Source organism: Sceloporus occidentalis, unplaced genomic scaffold (assembly GCF_023333645.1).
Source record: "Sceloporus occidentalis isolate IW3139 unplaced genomic scaffold, rSceOcc1.0.p SCAF_126, whole genome shotgun sequence".
NCBI classification, from domain to species: domain Eukaryota; kingdom Metazoa; phylum Chordata; class Lepidosauria; order Squamata; family Phrynosomatidae; genus Sceloporus; species Sceloporus occidentalis.
Window position 1 is genome coordinate 921,832 of NW_028317106.1, and position 21,062 is coordinate 942,893.

Sequence of the window (21,062 nt, forward strand, 5' to 3'; positions counted from 1 at the left end):
TCCACCCGTTAAAAGAAAGCAGTCGGGAGGAGACCAAGGGGAGCGCAAACAGTCATGACCAAGAAAAAAACACACCCACGGCACAAGCCCGTGTAACACGCTGCGAGAAGCCTTTCATTAGTGCCGAGTGTCTGAGACAGCGAGACTGGCTGCTGACGGGCAGGAGGAGCGGAGGATTTAAAAGATATTGCCCCAGGAGCTATTAGCAGCATGGAGGCATTTTGCGGATCTGGGAGGCTGGGCTCCAAATTCTGGGTAAGTGACTCGCGAGTGTAGCGTGAGCCGTAGGAGCTGACGCTCGCCGATGAGGAAATTTCATTTAAATCCTTTTTTTTATTATTATTATTTCTAATATTTCGTTGAGCTGTTTCGGGGAGGGAAAGCGAAGAGGGGGGCTGAAAAACCACGTATCGCCCATTTGGGGGTAAATTAGAGCAAAACTGCATTGTAAAGCGACATTTACCCCACTGACATTTAAAGGGTTAACTGGCACCAGTAACGCAGAGTAATTTGTCACTTTATGGAACGCCTTTGCCCCAGATTATTATAACCCGCCGCCCGTGATAGCAAAGGAAATCCGGAATGTCACTGCGATTACAATGAATCTGGGCCAAAGAGCTTACAGTCAAGCGAGGCGAACATCTTTAAAAAACGCTGCTCTGCAAAAATACGCTTTTATGCTTTTACAGCAAATTGTGATTGGCGCGTTATACGGCGAATATATAAATAAATCGCGTAAATCGAGATATCGCAATAATTGTGGAAGTCAGGGGGAAGTCAGGGGTTAATGAAACGCAGCCTCCCGAAAACGAACCATTCCCTTCCAAATGTTACATTTGTGGCTTTTTCCTCCTCCTCTGCCCAGAGGCTAAATCTAAATATTATTTTCTGCCAGAAAAACATGACTTTGCTGTTTCTGTAACTTTTCTCCGCTCCTCGCAGACGAGTTTTTTTTGTTTTTTTTTTGGTTTTTTTCACATCATTTTTTTTATCATTATTTTTTTTTTAATATTCAGTCATTTTGTTTAAAGAGCAGACAGTAAATTAGGACGTGTTTTGCGTAAATTAAGTGTCAGAATCCGGCACTCAAAGGGTGCATTTTGTTCTTTTTTTCCCCCGCCTCACTTTTCCAGGTAATCACTTATTTTGTGATGTTTGACGAGGAGCCGTATTTGGATCCCCACCCAAAAAAAACGTAAAAAAAATAAATAAAATTATTTATATAATTATTAATTGGCGTTAGAAATATTAAAGAGCAGATCGGGAATTTAGTTCTCAAAAAATTGTCATTTTCCTCTTATATTATCAAAAATATCATTCATAATAATATCTATTTATTATATTATTAAATATAATAAATCTCCATAAATTTGCAGGCCGGTTTGTTTTGTGATTTTAGAAACTGGGCAGAGAATGCGCTGAGAAGCTCGGTGGGATTGGGTCTTAATTGTCTGCTGTCATTCATAGATAGGGTGGTGGTTAAGTGGAACAGCCGCCCAGCAGAGGTGGTAGAGGGTAATACAGTGAGGGGATTAAACATGCATGGGATAGACATACGGCTCCTGAATCTAAGACGAGACCAACGACTGATTAAGGTTTGAGTCTTTACAGCGGGAGAAACGGGTGACTAGACGGGGGCCGCCGGGGGCCGATCTGCCGGCGGGTTCTGGGTTTCTGCGCCGTCAGACTTTTTAAAGAACAAACTCACTAAAAAAGTCTCCGTATAACTGATCTGGAGATAAGAGAGGAACCTTCTCAGGCGTCTTAACACAAAAGGCTCCTGTTTGAAAGAACAATTATTACCGATTTCACACGCTACACACGCTACACACACACACACACGCTACACACACACACGCTACACACATACGCTACACACACACACACACGCTACACACACACACGCTACACACATACGCTACACTGTAACAACGCACATTACACTTACACACACACACACATATATATGCGCACACACACACTATATACCAAGCTCGGTTTCTTTAATGACGTCCCCTGAAAAGAGATCAACTTGGGGAATCCCGGGGGCCGACCAATGAGAAGAGAATCTCCCCTAAAATGAGATTTCTAAAATAATCGGGTGAGAGAGCGCGGAGCTCGAGGTCTCGTCTGCAGCAGTCATGGAGGTGCGGCTGGGGTCCGGCAGGGAAAGGGTGCGATTGCGTGTTCTGTGTAAACACGGCTCGGATTCCTTTCCCCTCCAGTAGTAGAGCCTGGAATGAACTCTCACTGATGTCACATTAAACGTCACGTTACACCCCAGCTTCTTCACGCGCATTCTACCGCGTCTACCGTTTAAAGGGACCTTACATTCCCATCCCATGCATTTCAATACCCTCTACCACCTCTGCTGGAAGGCCATCCCACTTATCTACCACCCTCTCAGGTCTAAACTTCTCTCCTCTCTGTCTCTCTCTTCCCTCCTGTCCCCCTCTCTGTCTCTCTCTTCCCTCCTGTCCCCCTATCTGTCTCTTTCTTCCCTCCTGTCACCCTCTCTGTCTCTCTCTTCCCTCCTGCCTCCCTCTCTGTCTCTCTCTCTCTCTCTCTTCCCTCCTGCCCCCCTCTCTGTCTCTCTCTCTCTCTCTTCCCTCCTGTCACCCTCTCTGTCTCTCTCTCTTCCCTCCTGCCTCCCTCTCTGTCTCTCTCTCTCTCTCTCTTCCCTCCTGCCCCCCTCTCTGTCTCTCTCTCTCTCTCTTCCCTCCTGTCACCCTCTCTGTCTCTCTCTCTTCCCTCCTGTCGCCCTCTCTGTCTCTCTCTCTTCCCTCCTGTCCCCCTCTCTGTCTCTCTCTTCCCTCCTGTCACCCTCTCTGTCTCTCTCTTCCCTCCTGTCCCCCTCTCTGTCTCTCTCTTCCCTCCTGTCGCCCTCTCTGTCTCTCTCATTGTCCCAGATGATCACGCTTTCCCCAGAACGCAACATTCTTTTTCTTTAATTTTCTAAATTCTATTAGGGCGAAAAATAGTTTAATTAAAAAATATATTTTTTGTAATATATATAATTTTATTTTTTATTTCTTCAATGGAGCGCAAGGAAATTCTATATATTTTATAAAAGATCTAAATAATAGAAAAAGAAAATCGGCCCTCCAGTCGGATTATTTATTTTTATTTTATTTGCAACGCAGGGCATGGAAATATTTTTTTTACAAAATAAATAAATAAATAAAAGGTTTTTCTAAAAAAAAAAAAAAAAATCTATATTTTTGCAATGTAGCGAATGACAATAATGGGATTAAAAAAAAATTAGTTTTTCTGAAAATAAATAAAATAGAAATATTTTTCTGCAGCACAGCGCTGAAGGCAGAACACGGAGGGTAACGAGGGATCTTTTATCGCCCGCCGAGCCCCCGCGCGATGACTTTATTACAGAACGCTGACAGAAATGTCATCCTCGGTGTAATTACCCCGCCCCCCCTCGGGGGCCGCGCCGGACGGGCAGATGTTACTCCAAGCCATTGTCTCGGTAACTGGGGATAAACACCGAACAAGCTGTTCCCCTCCCCCGCTATTATGGCTCAACAAAGCCTGGGTTGCGGCTGAGGCTGTCACTACGCGGTTAAATTAACCCTCTGTGGCCCACAGGGCGGCTTCGCCCGCCAAACGTAAACACGGAGGGTGAGGTCAGAGCCCCGCGGGGCGGCAGAGCCGCGTGTTCCCTCGCAGCGTCCGCGTGTTCCCTCGCAGCGTCCGCGTGTTCCGAGGACTGTAATTAAATCGCGCCCGGCGCGCCTCGGCGTGTTTGATTAACGCAGAGCCCGGGCCCCCATGCGGTCGGGTGCCCTCTTTTTTACGGAGAGAAAATATCTCCATGGCGACCGCGGATATATCGACAGGCGCGTTGGGGGGTTTCGCAGTACTGATCGCAGTGACTCTCCCCGAGGCGTCTCGGTACTGCTTGTTTAGACAGGAGTCTCCTAAATCAATCACTCTTTAGGGTGGTGGATACATGGAAGAGCCTCCCAGCAGCAGTGGTAGAGGGTAATACAGCGAGGGGATGTATGGGATAGACATACGGTTCTATTCTGGAAATGGGTTTTCCCCAATCATGGAGCGTGACGGGGCAGATCACAGCTAGGAGGGGAGCGATAAGAAAATATTACTTTACCGAAGTGGTAGTGGATGCATGGAATACCCTTCCAGCGGAGGTGGTAGATGTTAGTATTTGTGAAGGAGTTGAAGCACGCATGGGATATACGATAACGGCGAAAAAAGCACCCAGAATCCGGGCGGCCGACTCGTTCTTCTCTGCCGGTGCTTTCTACAAGTATCCCAACCACCAGGAAACATAAAGAAGCCCCGAGGACACTCTAACGAGCAGGCGCCGGCTCACGGCCCCTGGGGGGCACCGGGGGACGCTGGGGGGGGACACCGGGGGATGCTGGGGGGGCACTGGGGGACGCTGGGGGGACACCGGGGGGGTGCGGGGACCCCGTCTCAGGCTGCGATAGAAGACTCCCTGTGAATGACTAACGAATCCCTAACGGCTGCAGGACTTTCTCCCTGATCACTGGACAGATGGCACAGAAACGACACACAATTGTAAAATAAACCGACGCGCAGTAACTCATTAACCCCTCGTCTCCCGCGCGCCCATATTCTACCCCGCATTAGCGCAGCTAAGAATAAACATGTTTTACATTAACCCTTGCTCTGATTCGCAGGACGCCAACCTGACTCTGTACACAAATAACCCCGACCTGACCCCCTGCTTCCAGAACACCGTGGTGGCCTGGATCCCTTGTGTCTACCTCTGGACGGTCCTGCCGTTTTATATCATTTATTTAAAATATAACCGGAGGGGATACATTGTGCTGTCTATGCTAAACAAGGTCAAAACGGTAAGAGTTCCTGAAATCCCACACGTTACGGACTCCCCGTTCCCAGGATCTGCATGGTTATTCCTCCCCATTATCTCTCTCTAAATTGCTGAATGTGGGTGAATTGGAGGAATGGTTTAGGGAGCAGCCATCGCAGTTTAATGTTGATAAATGTAATATAACGCACTTGGGACACCTGAATCCAGACAGAATTTAGTACTGCTGGGTTCCGAGCTGCCGGATGTTAATCTAGAACGTAACACTTGTGTTTTGTTCCGCAGCTGCTCGGGTTGGTACTGTGGATCACATGCTGGTCGGACATGTTTTTCTCCTTCCATGAGCTTGCCCAGAATGATAGTCCGCCTCCGGTATACTTTGTAACACCGCTGATACTTGGTATCACTATGGTAAGTCCCAACGGTCTGTTCCTAGAACCTGAGAAGTTACAGAAAACCTCTGGGGGGGGGGATAAATGCCCTCATTACCCCCACCTGGTCCATACCGTGTCCGGTTTACCTGCTATCCACCCCCCTCCCACCTGGTCCATACCGTGTCCGGTTTACCTGTTATCCACTCACTTCCTACCTGGTCCATACTGTGTCCGGTTTACCTGTTATCCACCCACTTCCTACCTGGTCCATACCGTGTTTTTCTTATATCTTGTATTTTTGCCTCATTTTTTTCCCTTCCAGATTTTAGCAACCCTCCTAATTCAGTACGAAAGGCTTAGAGGAGTCCAGTCGTCGGGGGTCCTCATCATCTTCTGGTTCCTGTCCACGTTGTGCGCCATAATCCCCTTCCGGTCCAGGATAATTGTTACCGTAAGAGAGGTAAAAAAAAAAGAAAAGGGTCGCATCTCTGTTTACGATGAGATGTTAGACCTTCTGGAGATGTCCTGGAGACGTTTCTGCTCCAAATGACCCAAAATTAAGGAGAAGTTGGTAAATCCTTGATAGAAATGCCATAATTTTTAGTTTTGGGGTCGGATAAGGCAGGAGAATGTCAGTAAATAGATGGTCCCTCGGTCCCTCTCTAAACGCCCGTTTCTTCCCAGGGCTACATCAAGGATAAGTTCAGGTTCACCACGTTCTATATTTACTTCTCATTGATCATCGTGGAATTCCTTCTCTCGTGTTTTAAAGACGCTCGGCCGTTCTTCTCCCCGGTCAGCGCTGAGTCGGTAAGTCTAGAATTCAAGAAGAGGTTCCAGCCCTCAAAATATCCATCTTAACCAAAAAAATGGAAATGTGATCATTTTAACAAAAGATAAGATGAAGTTTATGAAATCGGCTTTCACCATTTTGACTAAAGGCTGGTTTTATTTTTGGTTTTACCTGCAGAATCCGTGCCCAGAAATGGAAGCTGGTTTTCTATCGAGATTAACGTTTTGGTGGTTTACCAAGTAAGCGAGCGAATGAGTGTAATATCATGAATTAGTCAATAGCTGCCTGGGACTTATGCAGAATCCTTTAGAGATGTAAGTCATTGATAATGGGGTCTTCTGAGCAGAAAGGCGGTGGTCCCACAGCCTTAACGTTAAAGGGTTAGCAGATTATGGAGTTTTCTGAAAGTGAAGGAATGAAGGGGCTTCCTGAGCCACCAAGGGGGCGATGACCAGTGAGTGAGATCTGGTTGTCCACCAATTGGCTTTATGAGTTTGAGGCTCACAAGAACTTACCCAACCTGTAAGAGACCTTTCTCTTTTCACACTTCTTATCTGTGAACACTTTTTGGGGGATTTTCCTTCTAGGATGGCGTCACTGGGCTACAAACGACCTCTTGAAGATAAAGATCTTTGGGCGCTTAAAGAACAAGACACGTCCAAAGTAGTTGTGTCCAAACTTATTAAAGAATGGGAAAAAGAGAAGAACAGGATCAGGTATCTTTTGGGATGGATCCCCATGTTACTGTGCTTTGTTACATTGTATCCTCGATCCCGATTTATAAAGCTGTGTATGAAGCCTTTTAGACAGACATGGCCTAATCCATCTATTGTCTCCGAAGGTCCGACGTCCAATGGGGGTAAATGTACAGCATTCTATCATCTTAATTACTGAGTATGGAAAGCCACGGGAATTCTGACAACTTTCTATTGACTTTATGGTTTCATGAACAACAGCTTTCATTCCACGACTATCACTACTTTAATAATTACCGGTAGAGATAAGATAACTATGTTTATTGCCCGACGGCGTATTGTACTCATTCCTTTACATCTGTTCTTACATTGGGGTCAATAAACATTGAAATACGTGCTTTGCATTTTATTAAATGTCTTTTAACTGAAAAAGAGAAGTAGATGTTACAGAGTTCTGTTTTCCGTTTAAGAGGACTAAGTAACCTTGTGGCACCCATTAAACAGTCCTTGCTAGATGACAATTATTAAGTAAAAAAATGTGGGGGGGGCACAAATGAATAGCATGTATGTGTGTGTGAATATGAGATGTAAAGGAATGAGTTACATTCAGCAACAAGGTGAGAGCAGATAATGACCAAAGTCCACCAAGTCCATGAATTCTGGCCTTTTTATTAATCCTGAAGAACATGCAGCAAAACCACCTTGATGCCATCGGGCTCATTCTTCAAAGCGTGGGACCAATGATCCCCTGACCATTAACCGTGGGACCAGTGACCCCCTGACCATTGACCATGGGACCATTGACCTGAACATTGGCCAGTTGGGATGATAAAGTCTCCATCGAAGGGTGTTTTTGTGATAAGTGTTACATTTATCTTGTATTTCAGGAACATGCCTGTGAAATACAGCAAGAATCAGGAAGCCACCGTTAACCACGCGGACGAAAAAGCGAATGAATCAGATGTCCTGATTGTCAACAACACGAAGCAGAAAGAGCCATCCTTCATAAAAGTGCTGCTAATAGCATTCGGGCCGTTCTTTCTAATCGGTTCTCTGTTCAAGCTTTTTCAGGATCTGCTTTCTTTTGTGAACCCACAATTATTGAGGTAAATTATGTTCTAGGTGTCCCTATAGACTAAGAACACCAATACCTGCCAGAGAATGCTCAATGTCTACCTGTCAGCTCATAAATAAATGGTGGGAAACACTAATCATTTTAGAAAGTGGAAGATGTTAAAAAATGATTGATGTATCAATGAATTATTTCCCTTTCCTATTCTTTTTAGCGTCCTCATTAAGTTCATAAAGGACAAAAACGCGCCGGTGTGGTGGGGATTCTGTATCGCTGCTCTGATGTTCCTCTCGTCTCTGACCCAAACGCTAATTCTCCACCAGCATTTCCAGTACTGCTTTGTGACGGGCATGAGGCTGAGAAGCGCTATAACTGGCATCATCTACAGAAAGGTAGCCCTGAGGGAATTCCTGATCTGGAACATTAATCAGGAATAAATCCAACCAGCAGAAACCATTTGCAAACGGTGGCTGAGAAACAATGTATCATTGGATTCTGTTGGATTAAATCCAATCGTAGACATGCAAAGAGATCTAGGAAGTAGTTACTCAGGTTAAGGTCCAGTACGAGGTGACACGTGGGTGGCTTCTCCCAAACATCAGCCTCTAGTTCTTGAAGGTTTGTAGGACCCAGTCTGTATAGATACATTATTTTTTACTCTTTTATTGCCCTTAATTAGAGAGACTAAATGTTCAATGGGCCCAAATACCATACATAGCATTTGATGCGTTACGTACGGGACCTGAGTGGATGACTTCACGAGTAGCAGCACATATCACAGTTTAGCTTATTTTTTGCTCTTTCTCATTTTTTTAGTCCTTGGTCATCACGAACGCAGCAAAAAGATCCTCTACTGTTGGGGAAATAGTGAACCTGATGTCTGTGGACGCCCAGCGCTTCCAGGATCTGACGACCTTCCTAAATATGTTGTGGTCGGCGCCGCTGCAGATATGCCTGGCTCTGTACTTCCTATGGCAGGTAACTGCTCGGGGAACCTTTGATCCTTAAGAATTGTCTCCCTATAGAGAGATACGACCTCTCGGATGGTGGGTTTGGAGGGTCTACTTTTGTAGATTATGGCAAACGTATCACATGTTGTTTTATTGTTTTCCGCAGGCTCTGGGTCCGTCCGTTCTTGCTGGGGTCGCGGTAATGGTCCTGCTCATTCCCATCAATGCGTTTATAGCCATGAAGACGCGGGCATTTCAAGTAAGAGAGGGCAGTAACATAGTAACAAAGGCTGGAAATAGATCTTCCGCAGCCATATTGGGGTCTGTAAGCACCCAGCTTTCCTGGGGTTCACCTACTTTTTCGTCGATATTTGTAGGTCGAGCAAATGCAATATAAGGACTCCAGAATCAAACTGATGAACGAGATCCTAAATGGCATTAAGGTGCTGAAGCTGTATGCCTGGGAACCTTCGTTTGAGCAAAAAGTTCTGGAAATTAGAAGCAAAGAACTGAACGTTTTAAAGAAGTCGGCGTATCTCAACGCGTTGTCCACCTTCGCGTGGACCAGCGCACCGTTCTTGGTAAGTTCTTCACGCATTTAGTCTTTAAATTCAAATGAAAATAAATGAAAAAAATTATGAAATAAAGTATTTGTTCTACTAAATCCTTCTTGAAAGGTATTGGCAAAGGTCAGTGGATTCTACACCTTAACCGCTCTTACTGCCAAGAAAAATTTCATATTAACCTAAATATGGTCAACTGTTAGTAACAGAAATAACCAACATTGTTGGGTTTTTATCTTTTCTAAATATTTAATTTTCTGAAAAAAATACGATGCGTTAAAATATAATTGATACATTGTAACGCCAACCAGAAAAGATAAAACATGATGTCTCATAACGAACACCTTTCAGTTCTTTTTTTCTATCTATATGTTATCCGTTCCTGTGAAATATTTATAACATATTTTATTAATTGAATCAATTTTAGGTGGCTTTGACGACATTTGCTGTTTACGTGACAGTTGATGAAAACAATATCCTTGATGCCGAGAAAGCCTTCGTGTCCCTGTCTCTGTTTAATATTCTAAGATTCCCGTTGAACATGCTACCTCAAGTCATCAGCAATCTTGCACAGGTAAGGAAATAGGAATTTTTATATAATTATTAATATTTTTTTCTTAAATATCCTAGAACTTTAAACTCTGAATGGATCAATCTTTAAAATGCATAAAGTAAATATTTACATAAAATTCATATTTTCAAAAAATGTACCAAAATGTCTACTTTTGACAATGCCTGTAGCTTCTCTATAGTTTCAATTACTAAGGATTTTTCAGAATAAATTATTAATTATTTTCCAATTATTTCTGATGTCATGTGATCATTAATCCTGTTCTCCAGGGATTAAAATGCAATAAAGTATTAAAAAAAAAATACCTGCTTGCCAAAAGTGAAAATTTCACCTTTTTGATCATATTTACCTTTAATTTTAAATGGTAACGTCTGGTTAATGTATACATTTGTCCTTTTATTTATGTATTTAAATGGGTTTTTTTTATATTTTTAATTGTTTTTAGGCAAGTGTGTCCGTAAAAAGAATCCAGAACTTTCTCGCTAATGATGAACTGGACTTGAATTCAGTCAATAAAGAAAAAACAATACCTGGTAACATAAATCCTTAAAACTACGGACGCGTTTCACGGCTTTGACTGATGACACTAATTAATGAATGAACTGATGAATGAAACGAGATTTAATGAATTAAATTCAATTAGTTAAACTTAATGCATTAAATAATTAAATAATTTAGTATTGAGGCCGGCGGATGTTTTTTTTTTGGTAATATTATATTTTCTTGACAATTAATAATGAAGCCTCTGATAATTATGTATAGAAGAATAACTTATTTTCTAATAAAAATGCTTTTGACAGGAAACGCTATCACGATACGGAACGGCACGTTTAGCTGGGCCAAAAATAACGAAGCCATCCTGCACGAGTAAGATACCGCCTATACCCCTCGATGTGTGTGCATCTTATTACCCCCTGTTATTACCCCCGCTCTCTTTTGTATTGTGTATTTCTGGTTCTCTGGGTTAAATTGCCCTTGGGTTGGTAGAATTGACATTCTGGTCCATATTCCCAATAGCCCCATTCTCTCTTTTCCTGGGTTACTTCCTACATCCCATCTCATTACCCCCTCCCATTACACTGTTTATTTGCCCCAAGTATCCGAGGGTATATTTAACGTTGTGACGGAGAGGCATCTCCATATCTTCAGTCTTCAGTTCATCACAAACGAGATGCTCTTCACCCCCCTACCAATTCACAGGAGCTTTATAAAAACCACATATGCCAATAATCATGTTCCCTACGAGATACTATGTTCCCAAGGTACTAATGCAGGCGTTTAGCGAGCATGGCGGGATGGGTCTATAGAATCCCGGCGTGTCACGGTGAATGAATGCTAGGTGTAGAGTCCATATGGAAGGTTCTTTTTTAGAATGTTCACCAGACATAAAATAAAGTGTGAAACATAGACTGTAGCACCCCGTGACCCCATCCACGGCTCCTGAGACAGACACAGACATATCTGTTAGGAAATAGTCTGGATTCAGGTATCTGGGTTAGGGATGTACTCTAAAACCTCTTTGTTTAATTCTTAGTATCAATTTGATCGTCCCAACTGGATCTCTGGTTGCCATCGTTGGCCACGTCGGATGTGGGAAGTCCTCTCTGGTGTCGGCTCTACTTGGAGAGATGGAAAAAATGGAGGGAGATGTCTCCGTGCGGGTTGGTGCGATTCTCCTTTCTGCAGGAATACGAAAAGATTTTCCTGTGACTTTCTAACTTTTATTTGTTTTTAGGGTTCCGTAGCGTACGTGTCCCAGCAAGCTTGGATACAGAATTCTACGTTAAAGGACAATATTCTGTTTGGCCGTCCAGCAAATGAGAAGAACTATAAGAAGGTTTTGGAAGCGTGCGCGCTAGTGACCGATCTGGAGGTCCTTCCTGGAGGAGACCAAACTGAGATTGGTGAAAAGGTACTAGATACTCGGATTTAAGGCAATAGCACATGACGGCCCGTGTAGATCTTCTGCCGTCCGTAACTCCATGACGTTTGTGGTCAATGGGCTGCCATTAGGACATTTCAATCCATACTCGTTCTAGTTGTTGACTATTATTCCAATGTCAGTTATCTTGGAAGACGAGTAAAACAAACGGGTGGGAATTAAACACTAAATTGCAGCACCAGGCAGAAGGACCCCAATGTCCCTACATATGAGCGGCGTAAGAGCCTAATAAAATATTAGGCGCATCTCCGTCCGCTCGGTAAACATTCGGTAAGTTTGTTGGCTCTGTTTGTACTTCAGGGAATCAACCTGTCTGGAGGCCAGAAGCAGCGAGTGAGCCTCGCCCGAGCTGTCTTCAGCAACTCCGATGTCTACCTCCTTGACGACCCGCTCTCGGCTGTGGACGCTCATGTGGCCAAACACATTTTTGATAACGTGATTGGACCTGATGGTTTGCTTAGAGGAAAAGTGAGTCGCTAAGTGAAGTTTGAAGAAATATTTACCGCCGAAACCACATTCTGGCTCTGTTACCTTCCAATAGTAAGCGTGAGTGATAGGTTTATATGGAACACATGTAATAAGTAAACACGGTTACGTAAACAGAAGAATGCCCCCGGGAGCTCTCAGATAAACAGAATTAACTTACAGGCCGGACGAAAACAAAAAATTCGTTTAAGGATTTCACGTAGATCGACGTTAATGGCGGAAAATCAGTAAATGCGGCCGGGGAGGACAACCAGCTCACCGGGTTTTTCTTCCTCGGTATGAAGCAATTAGACGGAATGTTCCATGTTTCCATGGTGATTGCTCCACATTGAGAACTCTGACCCACAATTAGGATTTAGAAAAATATTTTAATGATCAATAAAAAGTGTGTATTTTTTCCCTGCTGCTTTTGTTTATTAGCAGAGATAACGACAATCTTTAAATACCACGGTCAGACTAAACGTTGAAAAGCAACAGGAAGCGGCCATTTTTCGTTTTAGTCACAACGTCATGGGGGCGATCCGGTGAATTTGTGGGGCGAGGAGGTGTAGATCTCTCTTTTCACAACGCCTTAAAAAATAATGTACAATATAATGAAGTGTTACCATGGTTACTAAAATACAAACCATATTTTAGCTTAGCCATTGTGAAATTAGCCTCCGTGGGTCTGACACCAATCATCCAAATGAAGAGGGGGGCTGTCATCTTGTGTATGAATGTTAGATGAACTTCCTTGCGTTCTAGTGGCCGCCATCTTACGTATGACCCAACGACCATACATGACCATGTGTGACGCGTTACATGTTGACTTTGCAGACCAGGGTCCTGGTGACTCACGGTATCAGCTTCCTGCCACAAGTCGATCACATCGTGGTCATCGTGGACGGCAAGGTCTCCGAAACGGGTTCTTATCAGGAGCTGATGAAGCAGAACGGCGCTTTCGCTGAATTTCTTCGGAATTACGCTTTCGATGATAACGTGGAGGAAGAAGACATCACAAGTAATTGGCGGCCTCCGTGGCCGTGGTGGGAACTCCCGTGGGATGCGTCTATGTGTTTATAATAATAATATATGCGGGCGTTGACTATTTACATTCTCTTTCGGTAGTAGATGAAGAGGAGGTGTTATTGGCAGAAGAAACTCTCAGCAACCACACAGACCTGGTAGATAACGAACCCGTTGCTAACGAAGCCCGCAAGAAGTTCCTCAGGTAAGGATTAGTAGAGTCTACGGGTATAAAATGGATGTGGTTGTGGTTCTTCAAATGTGAGCTACACAGGGTTAGGGTTCCAGAGCAATGTTTATATTAGACCAGAAACTGAATGTTCGATGATGTCATCCTCATTTGATGATGTAATCCTAAAACACACATTTTTTGACCATTGCGCCATGCGTTCATTTAAGGTTATGACTTGTATTCATCCAGAATTTGAATCATTCTAGAAAAAAAGATAAAATTTTCCTTTTTTTAGGCAAATCAGCGTCTTGTCTTCGGAAGGGGAGTCTTTCCACACAACATCAATGAGGAGGAGAATTTGCGAGAGAAAGATGTCGGAGACCATGTCTGCCAAAAAACCTCCCGTGGAAAAGCTAATCCAGGCGGAAACAACAGAAACGGGAACGGTAGGTTTACCGAGTATCATGGAAACCAAACCAACTACCGTGCCTGCGGCAAATTGTGTTACCCCCATCCGTTCCTCACGGTTACATTGAAGTCCAAGTTTAGATTTGTTTGTCACACAATAAAAACATATTTTTGGTACCAACATAAATCATTTTCTGTATTTTAGGTAAAAATGACGGTATTTTGGCAATACATCAAAGCAGTGGGCCTAGTGGTTTCGTTTTTCATATGTTTCCTATACGCCTGCCAAAACGCGGCAGCCATCGGGGCCAATGTGTGGCTTAGTGCTTGGACCAACGAGCCGGTTACCAATGGAACCCAGCAGAACACGCAGATGCGCGTTGGAGTGTACGCGGCGTTGGGATTACTTCAGGGTAAGGTGTCTGGAGATTTATTTTCCATGATAGATCTCTCAACACTCTTTCTACCCTTCTGGGTCTCCTTCCAATAAAGTCCTTTGGGTAGCCAGCTCTTTAATGGTCGTATGGCCCCACTTGGCAGGTATTTCTCATATCCTTCTGTTTATACCCCAGTGCTTTCCAGGCACTTACTGGCATTGCCCACTACGTCATTTATTTATTTATTTTCACTTATCACCTAACCAAATTCAGTTGTTCTTCTTTCCGTCAGGTCTTCTGGTGATGACATCATCCTTCACGCTCGCGATCGCCGGTATCGGAGCTGCCCGAAAGCTGCACGCAGGCCTGCTAGTCAACAAACTCCACACGCCGCAGTCTTTCTATGACACAACGCCGATCGGTCGCATTATCAACCGGTTTTCCAAAGATATTTACGTGATCGACGAGGTGATCCCGCCAACCTTCTTAATGTTCCTGGCCACCTTTTTTACATCACTGTCGACAACTATTGTAATCGTGTCCAGTACTCCGCTCTTTGCCGTGGTCATTATTCCACTCGCCTTCATCTATTTCTTTGTGCAGGTAAGTCGGTTCGCATCTGAAGACAAAGTCTGGTGGATCTTCCATAGAACTTCGACAAACATCTTCTTCCTCACTGGTATAATTTAACTAGGCTGTGTGATCTCTCTACCGGGCACATTGTGGGTATTGTGATAGTTGTATCCGACCCAAAGAATGTCAAAGGTCAAAGAGAGTGAAGCTGTTGTGTTTGTAGCTCCATCCAGTCGCCCAGCTTGTGTATTCACCTCTTCTTCCGTGGACCTTCTTGTTGATATCAGCAAAGTCTACAAAGTCTAACAGGCATTACTGGCTTCTGTAGACTTTCTTGACTCTAAAACCATCAAAGAGCCCCGGTTGCCACATAGTGGTGAGCCTTGTGGGTCTGTTATGTTAATTGGTTGAGGAATAGTCTCTGAAGTGCTTCATGGTTTACCGGCCAGTAAATGCCCTCAAATCGTCTCCTTGTTCCAGAGATTTTACGTCGCCACCTCTCGGCAACTGAAACGCCTGGAGTCGGTCAGCCGGTCGCCGATTTATTCCCATTTTTCCGAAACGGTTACGGGCGCCAGCGTTATCAGAGCGTACGGCAGGCAAAGCAGCTTCATCTCATTGAGTGACAGCAAAGTGGATGGAAACCAGAAAAGCTATTACCCTGGGATTGTATCAAACAGGTATGGATTTATGTCACTGAGCCATTGAGGTTGAGTTCTCGTTGATACAGAAGTTTTATTGATAAAGAGCCTTTGGGATAACGTCACACGGGGCTTGTTCACTAAGCAGGGAGCTGTGGTGGTCCCATAATGTAGGAAGTTTGCTGGTAATTTGGGATTGCACCCCTACGTCGGACACATCAGCGTCTCCTGATTCATTCTTTCTCGTCATTTGCTTCTGATCTCCTCGTTCCCTTTTTCCCCTATTTATGATTTTTTTTTGCACAGTAACTTTTTAGGATTATTTTGCTGACTTCCCCCTCTTGTCTTTCTTAGTTTCTGCTATATTTCTTGCTCTCTGGATTCCAGAAACATTGCATCTCCTGTCTCTCTACAACTCTCCCCTTATCTGTTGGACACATTCTTCCTCTCCCTCGGAGTTTGATTTTTAGACGTTGTTAAAGGTAAATGATGGCCGCTTCTGCTGATTGGTGCAATCCCATTGTGTTAATTACATCAGCTGTGCACTAAATGCCCCAATGTTCTTATTTACCCCTAAAGTTTAAAAGCCAGCCGGGGGGGGGGTAATAAATGTGTTAATCTGCTGGCTTCTTCCCGTGACAGGTGGCTGGGAATCCGCGTGGAGTTTGTTGGAAACTGTGTGGTTCTCTTTGCCGCTCTGTTTGCTGTCATCGGCCGGGAATCGCTTAGCCCCGGGGTGGTGGGACTCTCTGTGTCCTATGCATTGCAGGTATCGCCTATGCCTTTTATATATAGCCCTGACCTCTGCTGTATCTCTTTACTTTTACCTTCATTTTCCTACCCTGACCGTCGCTCTATCTCTTTATATTATACCTTTGTGTTCCTACCCTGACCTCTGCTGTATGTCTTTGTGTTCTCCTTTCTTGTACCTACCCTGACCTCTATTTCTCTTTGAATGTTTTTCCACCTGCCCTGACTTCTGCCTTGTGTTGCCCGCACTGGCCATTGATCTGTGATCTCTGCTACTTTTACAAGCTGTCTCTCCATGACCCCCGAACTGATTTTCCCTGCAGGTGACAATGTCCTTAAACTGGATGGTGCGGATGACGTCTGACCTTGAGACCAACATCGTGGCCGTTGAAAGAGTTAAAGAATATTCAGAAACTGAAACAGAGGTTTGTTTTAAACAATAAAAACATTAATGCACACAAAAAACAACATTAAAAAAATCATTAATGTATAAAGAAAACTGTTTTTAATGAGTTTCACTCATGGAGCCCGAATCTGTATAAATTGATTGAGATTCTTTGTTGAAAAAACGTTAATGAACTCTTTTATTCTCCGTGTAATTCGGTAAACATATTTTACGCTGAAAAGTCACCCAGTTTCCTTTTTAAAAAAAAAACCCTGATTATTTTTAGCTTTTTATCTCTTGAAGCCCAAGTAAAGGCAGAATATCTCCGCTTACGGTTTCACTCGGCCCCTTTGTTTTGGTTATCGTATGGTTAATGATTTATTTTCCCAAGGCACCCTGGATTATTGAAGATAAGAGACCGCCAAAGGACTGGCCAAGCCAAGGAGAACTGGAACTGATAAATTACTCCGTCCGCTACCGCGCGGGCCTGGACCTCGTGCTGAAGAACCTGGACCTGAGAGTCAAAGGCGGAGAAAAGGTAAATGGCAGGGGGGTTCATTGTATCAAGGTGACGTTGATGTGAAACGCGCCAGTTGGGCAAGGTTGCCGGTTGACCAAATCATCCCTCAGACTTCATGGACTCAAAGATAAAAAAATCAAAGGAACGTCATGAAACGCATGTTTCTCTTGTACACTAGAACATTATATGACGTTCTCAAGTAAACATGTGAAAGTTTTATGGATGTTTTAAACACGCCATGTTATTTTCTGCACATCAGCTGCTCAGCAGCATGTTTCTACCATTCATTGCTGCATCAACTCCACAGGAAGTGCTCCTCAGAGCAAACGCAAACTTCATTTGGTTCCCCCAACAACCCGGAAACAATTGTTCTCTGTGTCTGTGTATACACATATATTTGTTAGGGGTAGAAAACAAAGTTTCACGTATTGTTTTCCCCTATAATTATTTTGTATTTTGTCATGTTTTGAGTCTGTCCCCAATATAAACTATTCTCAACTATGTCCTCTTTCACCTGCATGGATAGCTTTGTTTAAATGGCCAATATTCTTCATACAAATGGATGGGAAAAATTGAAAACTAAACATTATGTATTTTGAGTATCTGATAAAATGTAAAATATTATAAAGATTTTTTTTTGTTTAATTCTATCATTGTCACTATTCTGTTCATTTTTTTTAGGTTGGGATTGTCGGAAGGACTGGAGCCGGAAAATCATCGATGACTCTTTGCCTTTTTAGGATTTTGGAAGCCGCCGAAGGAATTATCAAGATAGACGGGGTGAATATTTCGGAAATCGGTCTGCAGGACTTGAGATCCATGCTGACCATAATTCCGCAGGTAAGATTTACAGATTGTTACTGGAAAAAGTTGTTGAGATGGTTGGCCTGTCCGTCAAGCCTGGGTCACGCACCATACAGGAAAAGCATACAGACCTCATCCAGAGTTACTGTCAGTGATCTCTGTCGGTTGCCATCGGTCGACCAATTGGGAATTCAGAATAATCCCGATAGGAGATGGGAAACAGATTAAAGATACAGAGGAGATCTAATAACCCTCATCTCTCATCAGGACCCAGTGCTCTTTTCTGGAACCTTAAGGATGAATCTCGATCCCTTCGATAAATATTCGGAAGACGAAATCTGGAAAGCCCTCGAGCTCTCAAATTTAAAGAAATTTGTCACCAGCCAACCCAACAAGCTGGAACACGAGTGCGCAGAAGGGGGAGAGAATCTGAGGTACGCTTTATTTAATTGTCACCGGCAAGAACACGCGGTGAAGAAGGAAATTTGCCGGATCTAAGATCCTTCTGCATTTTTCTGAGGGAAAAACAGCAAAAATTGTTGCTCAAAAGAGAAGCGCGATAAAAAAAGAGATAAAATAATTAAAAAAAAATGTTATTTTTTATGTATTTTTTTTTTTTTTATTATTTTTTTTTTGCTCAATGAATGAGCAGAAGGAATTTATGACATCACAGGCTCGTCTTTTGTCACCAGTCCAACGTTTATCTAACAGCCAAATTCTGTACGCATTTCTCGATCATGTTTTTAAATTATTATTTATCTTATTCTTTCCTGGAAATTCTCGTTTCTTTTTTCCAGCGTTGGCCAACGGCAGCTTGTGTGTTTGGCGAGAGCGTTGCTACGCAAAACACGGATACTTATACTAGATGAGGCCACGGCAGCGATCGACCTGGAGACCGACGACCTCATACAGATGACGATAAGAACCCAGTTTGAGGATTGCACGGTGCTGACCATCGCGCACAGACTCAACACAATCATGGACTACACCAGGTAAAGGAACGTCTCCAATCACGCCATGGCCGAAAAGGGTTGGATTCGGAATATTTTCCCCAAAATAACCTTTAGTATGCAAATCCAAGCTATTTAGAAGAAAAAAATTCAATTGAATTTCCAAATTATGCTAGAAAACCAAAATTGGGCCAAAACGTGCAACGTTAATAACATATGAGCGGAAATTGCATTACGTTTTTAACAAAAAAAAAAGTAACGGCGGCATTACTTGAGTTTTCGCCCATAATTTCCTTAATCTACTTTATTGTGAAATTCATTAATAATGGAATGTTATTATTTCCAGAGTCCTTGTCCTTGACAAAGGGAAAATCGCGGAATTCGACACTCCGACCAACCTCATCGCCTCAAAAGGAATCTTTTATGGAATGGCAAAAGATGCCGGATTAGCGTAAATCTAAAAAAAAAAAATTATTATTGGTTTTTTTTTTTTATGCAGTACAAAATAATGTAAATAATTTTGACAAAACGAGTTTATTTTTTACTCTCCTCGCCTGTACTCTGTTATTCAACGTCTTTTCGTTGCGTTAAAAAGAGAACCGGTCGTTGCTGTTAAACTTGTTGGTAATTAATGAGTTGGCAGAACGAGGTCCAATAAATTATATTCCCTTTTGTTAACCTGCGTTGCGTGTTTTATAAAAGGGCCGGTCTGGAGACTACGCCTGAGTATATTTATTTAGGGACCAGGTCATTTTTATTAGTTATGAGCATTAATGTGTCTCTCGTGTCAGGGTCCACTTTTTGGCTGCCTGAACCATGGCTTTTTCATACCTGTGGTATATCAGTCTGCTGCCACTAGGGGCCGCCCTCAGAACTCTAGTACTAGGATCAGGTGTGCTTATTACCTGGGTTGAGCCCTAATCAATACATCCAGCGGGGCCTTGTTACCTGGATTGCCCTGCCTTTATGAACCTGCCCCGCCCTTCAGTCAGGGCCTTGGTATTGAAGTCTATGGACCTTCCTGCTGTGGCTCTGCACCTGTACCGCTCCTGGTTACCTGCTTTGTGCCCTTCCAAGCGGGCTCCGTGCCTTTCGTGCCCTTCCAAGCGGGCTCCCTGCCAAAAGACTTATTACCGGTATTTATTTTGCCGTACGTTTCTTGCTTAGACTGTATTACTCTTATTTGCTTGTCCTGTTATATACGTTCAATACACTGCATTACCTGGATTTCCGCTTGTGGTGTCTTTGTTTGTGTAATCATGCACCGTGGGTTACAGACCGGACCCCAAGTATCCCCTGCACATGGGCTCCTACCCGACCCGATCACCCGAGTCCTGGCGCTCGGTTAGAACCGGGGGTATTCGGGACGTCGGAATTAAAAGATCCGCCCCAGACCAGAGCCGTAAAAAGATCATGCAAATGATTGCTTGAGAAATACGATAAAAAAGTATATATATATATATCTGTTTGTATTATTTTTTTATTCCAGGACACATTCTGAACATTTCTACAAAGATTAGCGCATACTTACATTTCAAAGCAAACTTTATTTAAACACAAACTTATTAACAAAATAGATGGTAACATATAAACATACTATCGGGGGGGGGGTAGTGTAATGATGATGTAACTTTAATTTTAGCTTTATATTACCTATTGATTGTGATAAGACCGTACTCATTAGTGATCAAGATGCGTATATGTAACCCTTTGTGTCCCAGAATGGTAATATGGTGTCCAAAGGCATGATTTTATGTATTGTTTTAGTTTATCCACGTTTTACGGGTGATTTTGCTGCTACTTATTCTCAGCATTAAGGTTTTGGGTGATTCTGATGAATTTTGAACAGTTTTGTGGATGTGTTATTTTAATATATTCCTTGTGTAATTTGCCAATTGCGTAACATTGCATTTGACAACATTTTCATGAAGTTGCTAATACCAGCTTGTTTTTATATAAAGAGTTAATAATATATATTAAATTAAAAGCAGCATTATGGTAAAAAAAATGATTTGGATCGTGTATACTGCGACGGCTGACAATCACAAATTAGTATTTGAATTAACGAAATCTGATTTTGTAACATAATATATTTAAAAAATGTGGCACCGCTTTCTCTGGATTTTTTTTTTTTTTTTATCGAAGTTTTATCTATGAAGTGACACATTTCTCCGGAAAAGGGTGTTTTGTACCGCAAACA

General features: G+C 43.0%; 1 protein-coding gene across 1 annotated transcript; it reads left to right on the forward strand.

Annotated features, from left to right (window-relative positions):
* Positions 1 to 210: 210 nt before the first annotated feature.
* LOC149281913 (ATP-binding cassette sub-family C member 3-like) lies at positions 211 to 19,317 on the forward strand. The gene is made up of 31 exons (XM_089498893.1): positions 211 to 255; positions 4,680 to 4,856; positions 5,117 to 5,242; positions 5,528 to 5,665; positions 5,890 to 6,015; positions 6,176 to 6,237; positions 6,586 to 6,714; positions 7,581 to 7,799; positions 7,980 to 8,157; positions 8,582 to 8,743; positions 8,882 to 8,974; positions 9,093 to 9,296; positions 9,706 to 9,852; positions 10,295 to 10,382; positions 10,650 to 10,716; positions 11,384 to 11,510; positions 11,585 to 11,761; positions 12,092 to 12,259; positions 13,094 to 13,277; positions 13,385 to 13,487; positions 13,750 to 13,900; positions 14,068 to 14,275; positions 14,532 to 14,842; positions 15,293 to 15,492; positions 16,096 to 16,222; positions 16,527 to 16,628; positions 16,980 to 17,126; positions 17,790 to 17,948; positions 18,180 to 18,346; positions 18,710 to 18,904; positions 19,209 to 19,317. The coding sequence occupies exons 1-31, from the start codon at positions 211 to 213 to the stop codon at positions 19,315 to 19,317; spliced, it is 4,596 nt and encodes a 1,531-aa protein (XP_089355019.1).
* Positions 19,318 to 21,062: the final 1,745 nt, after the last annotated feature.

Coding starts and splice junctions, on each gene's coding strand:
- LOC149281913 (XM_089498893.1), top strand. CDS start 211: ATGGAGGCATTTTGCGGATCTGGGAGGCTGGGCTCCAAATTCTGG. Junction 5,243..5,527: donor TGATACTTGGTATCACTATG/GTAAGTCCCAAC, acceptor TTTCCCTTCCAG/ATTTTAGCAACCCTCCTAAT. Junction 17,127..17,789: donor GAGTCAAAGGCGGAGAAAAG/GTAAATGGCAGG, acceptor CATTTTTTTTAG/GTTGGGATTGTCGGAAGGAC.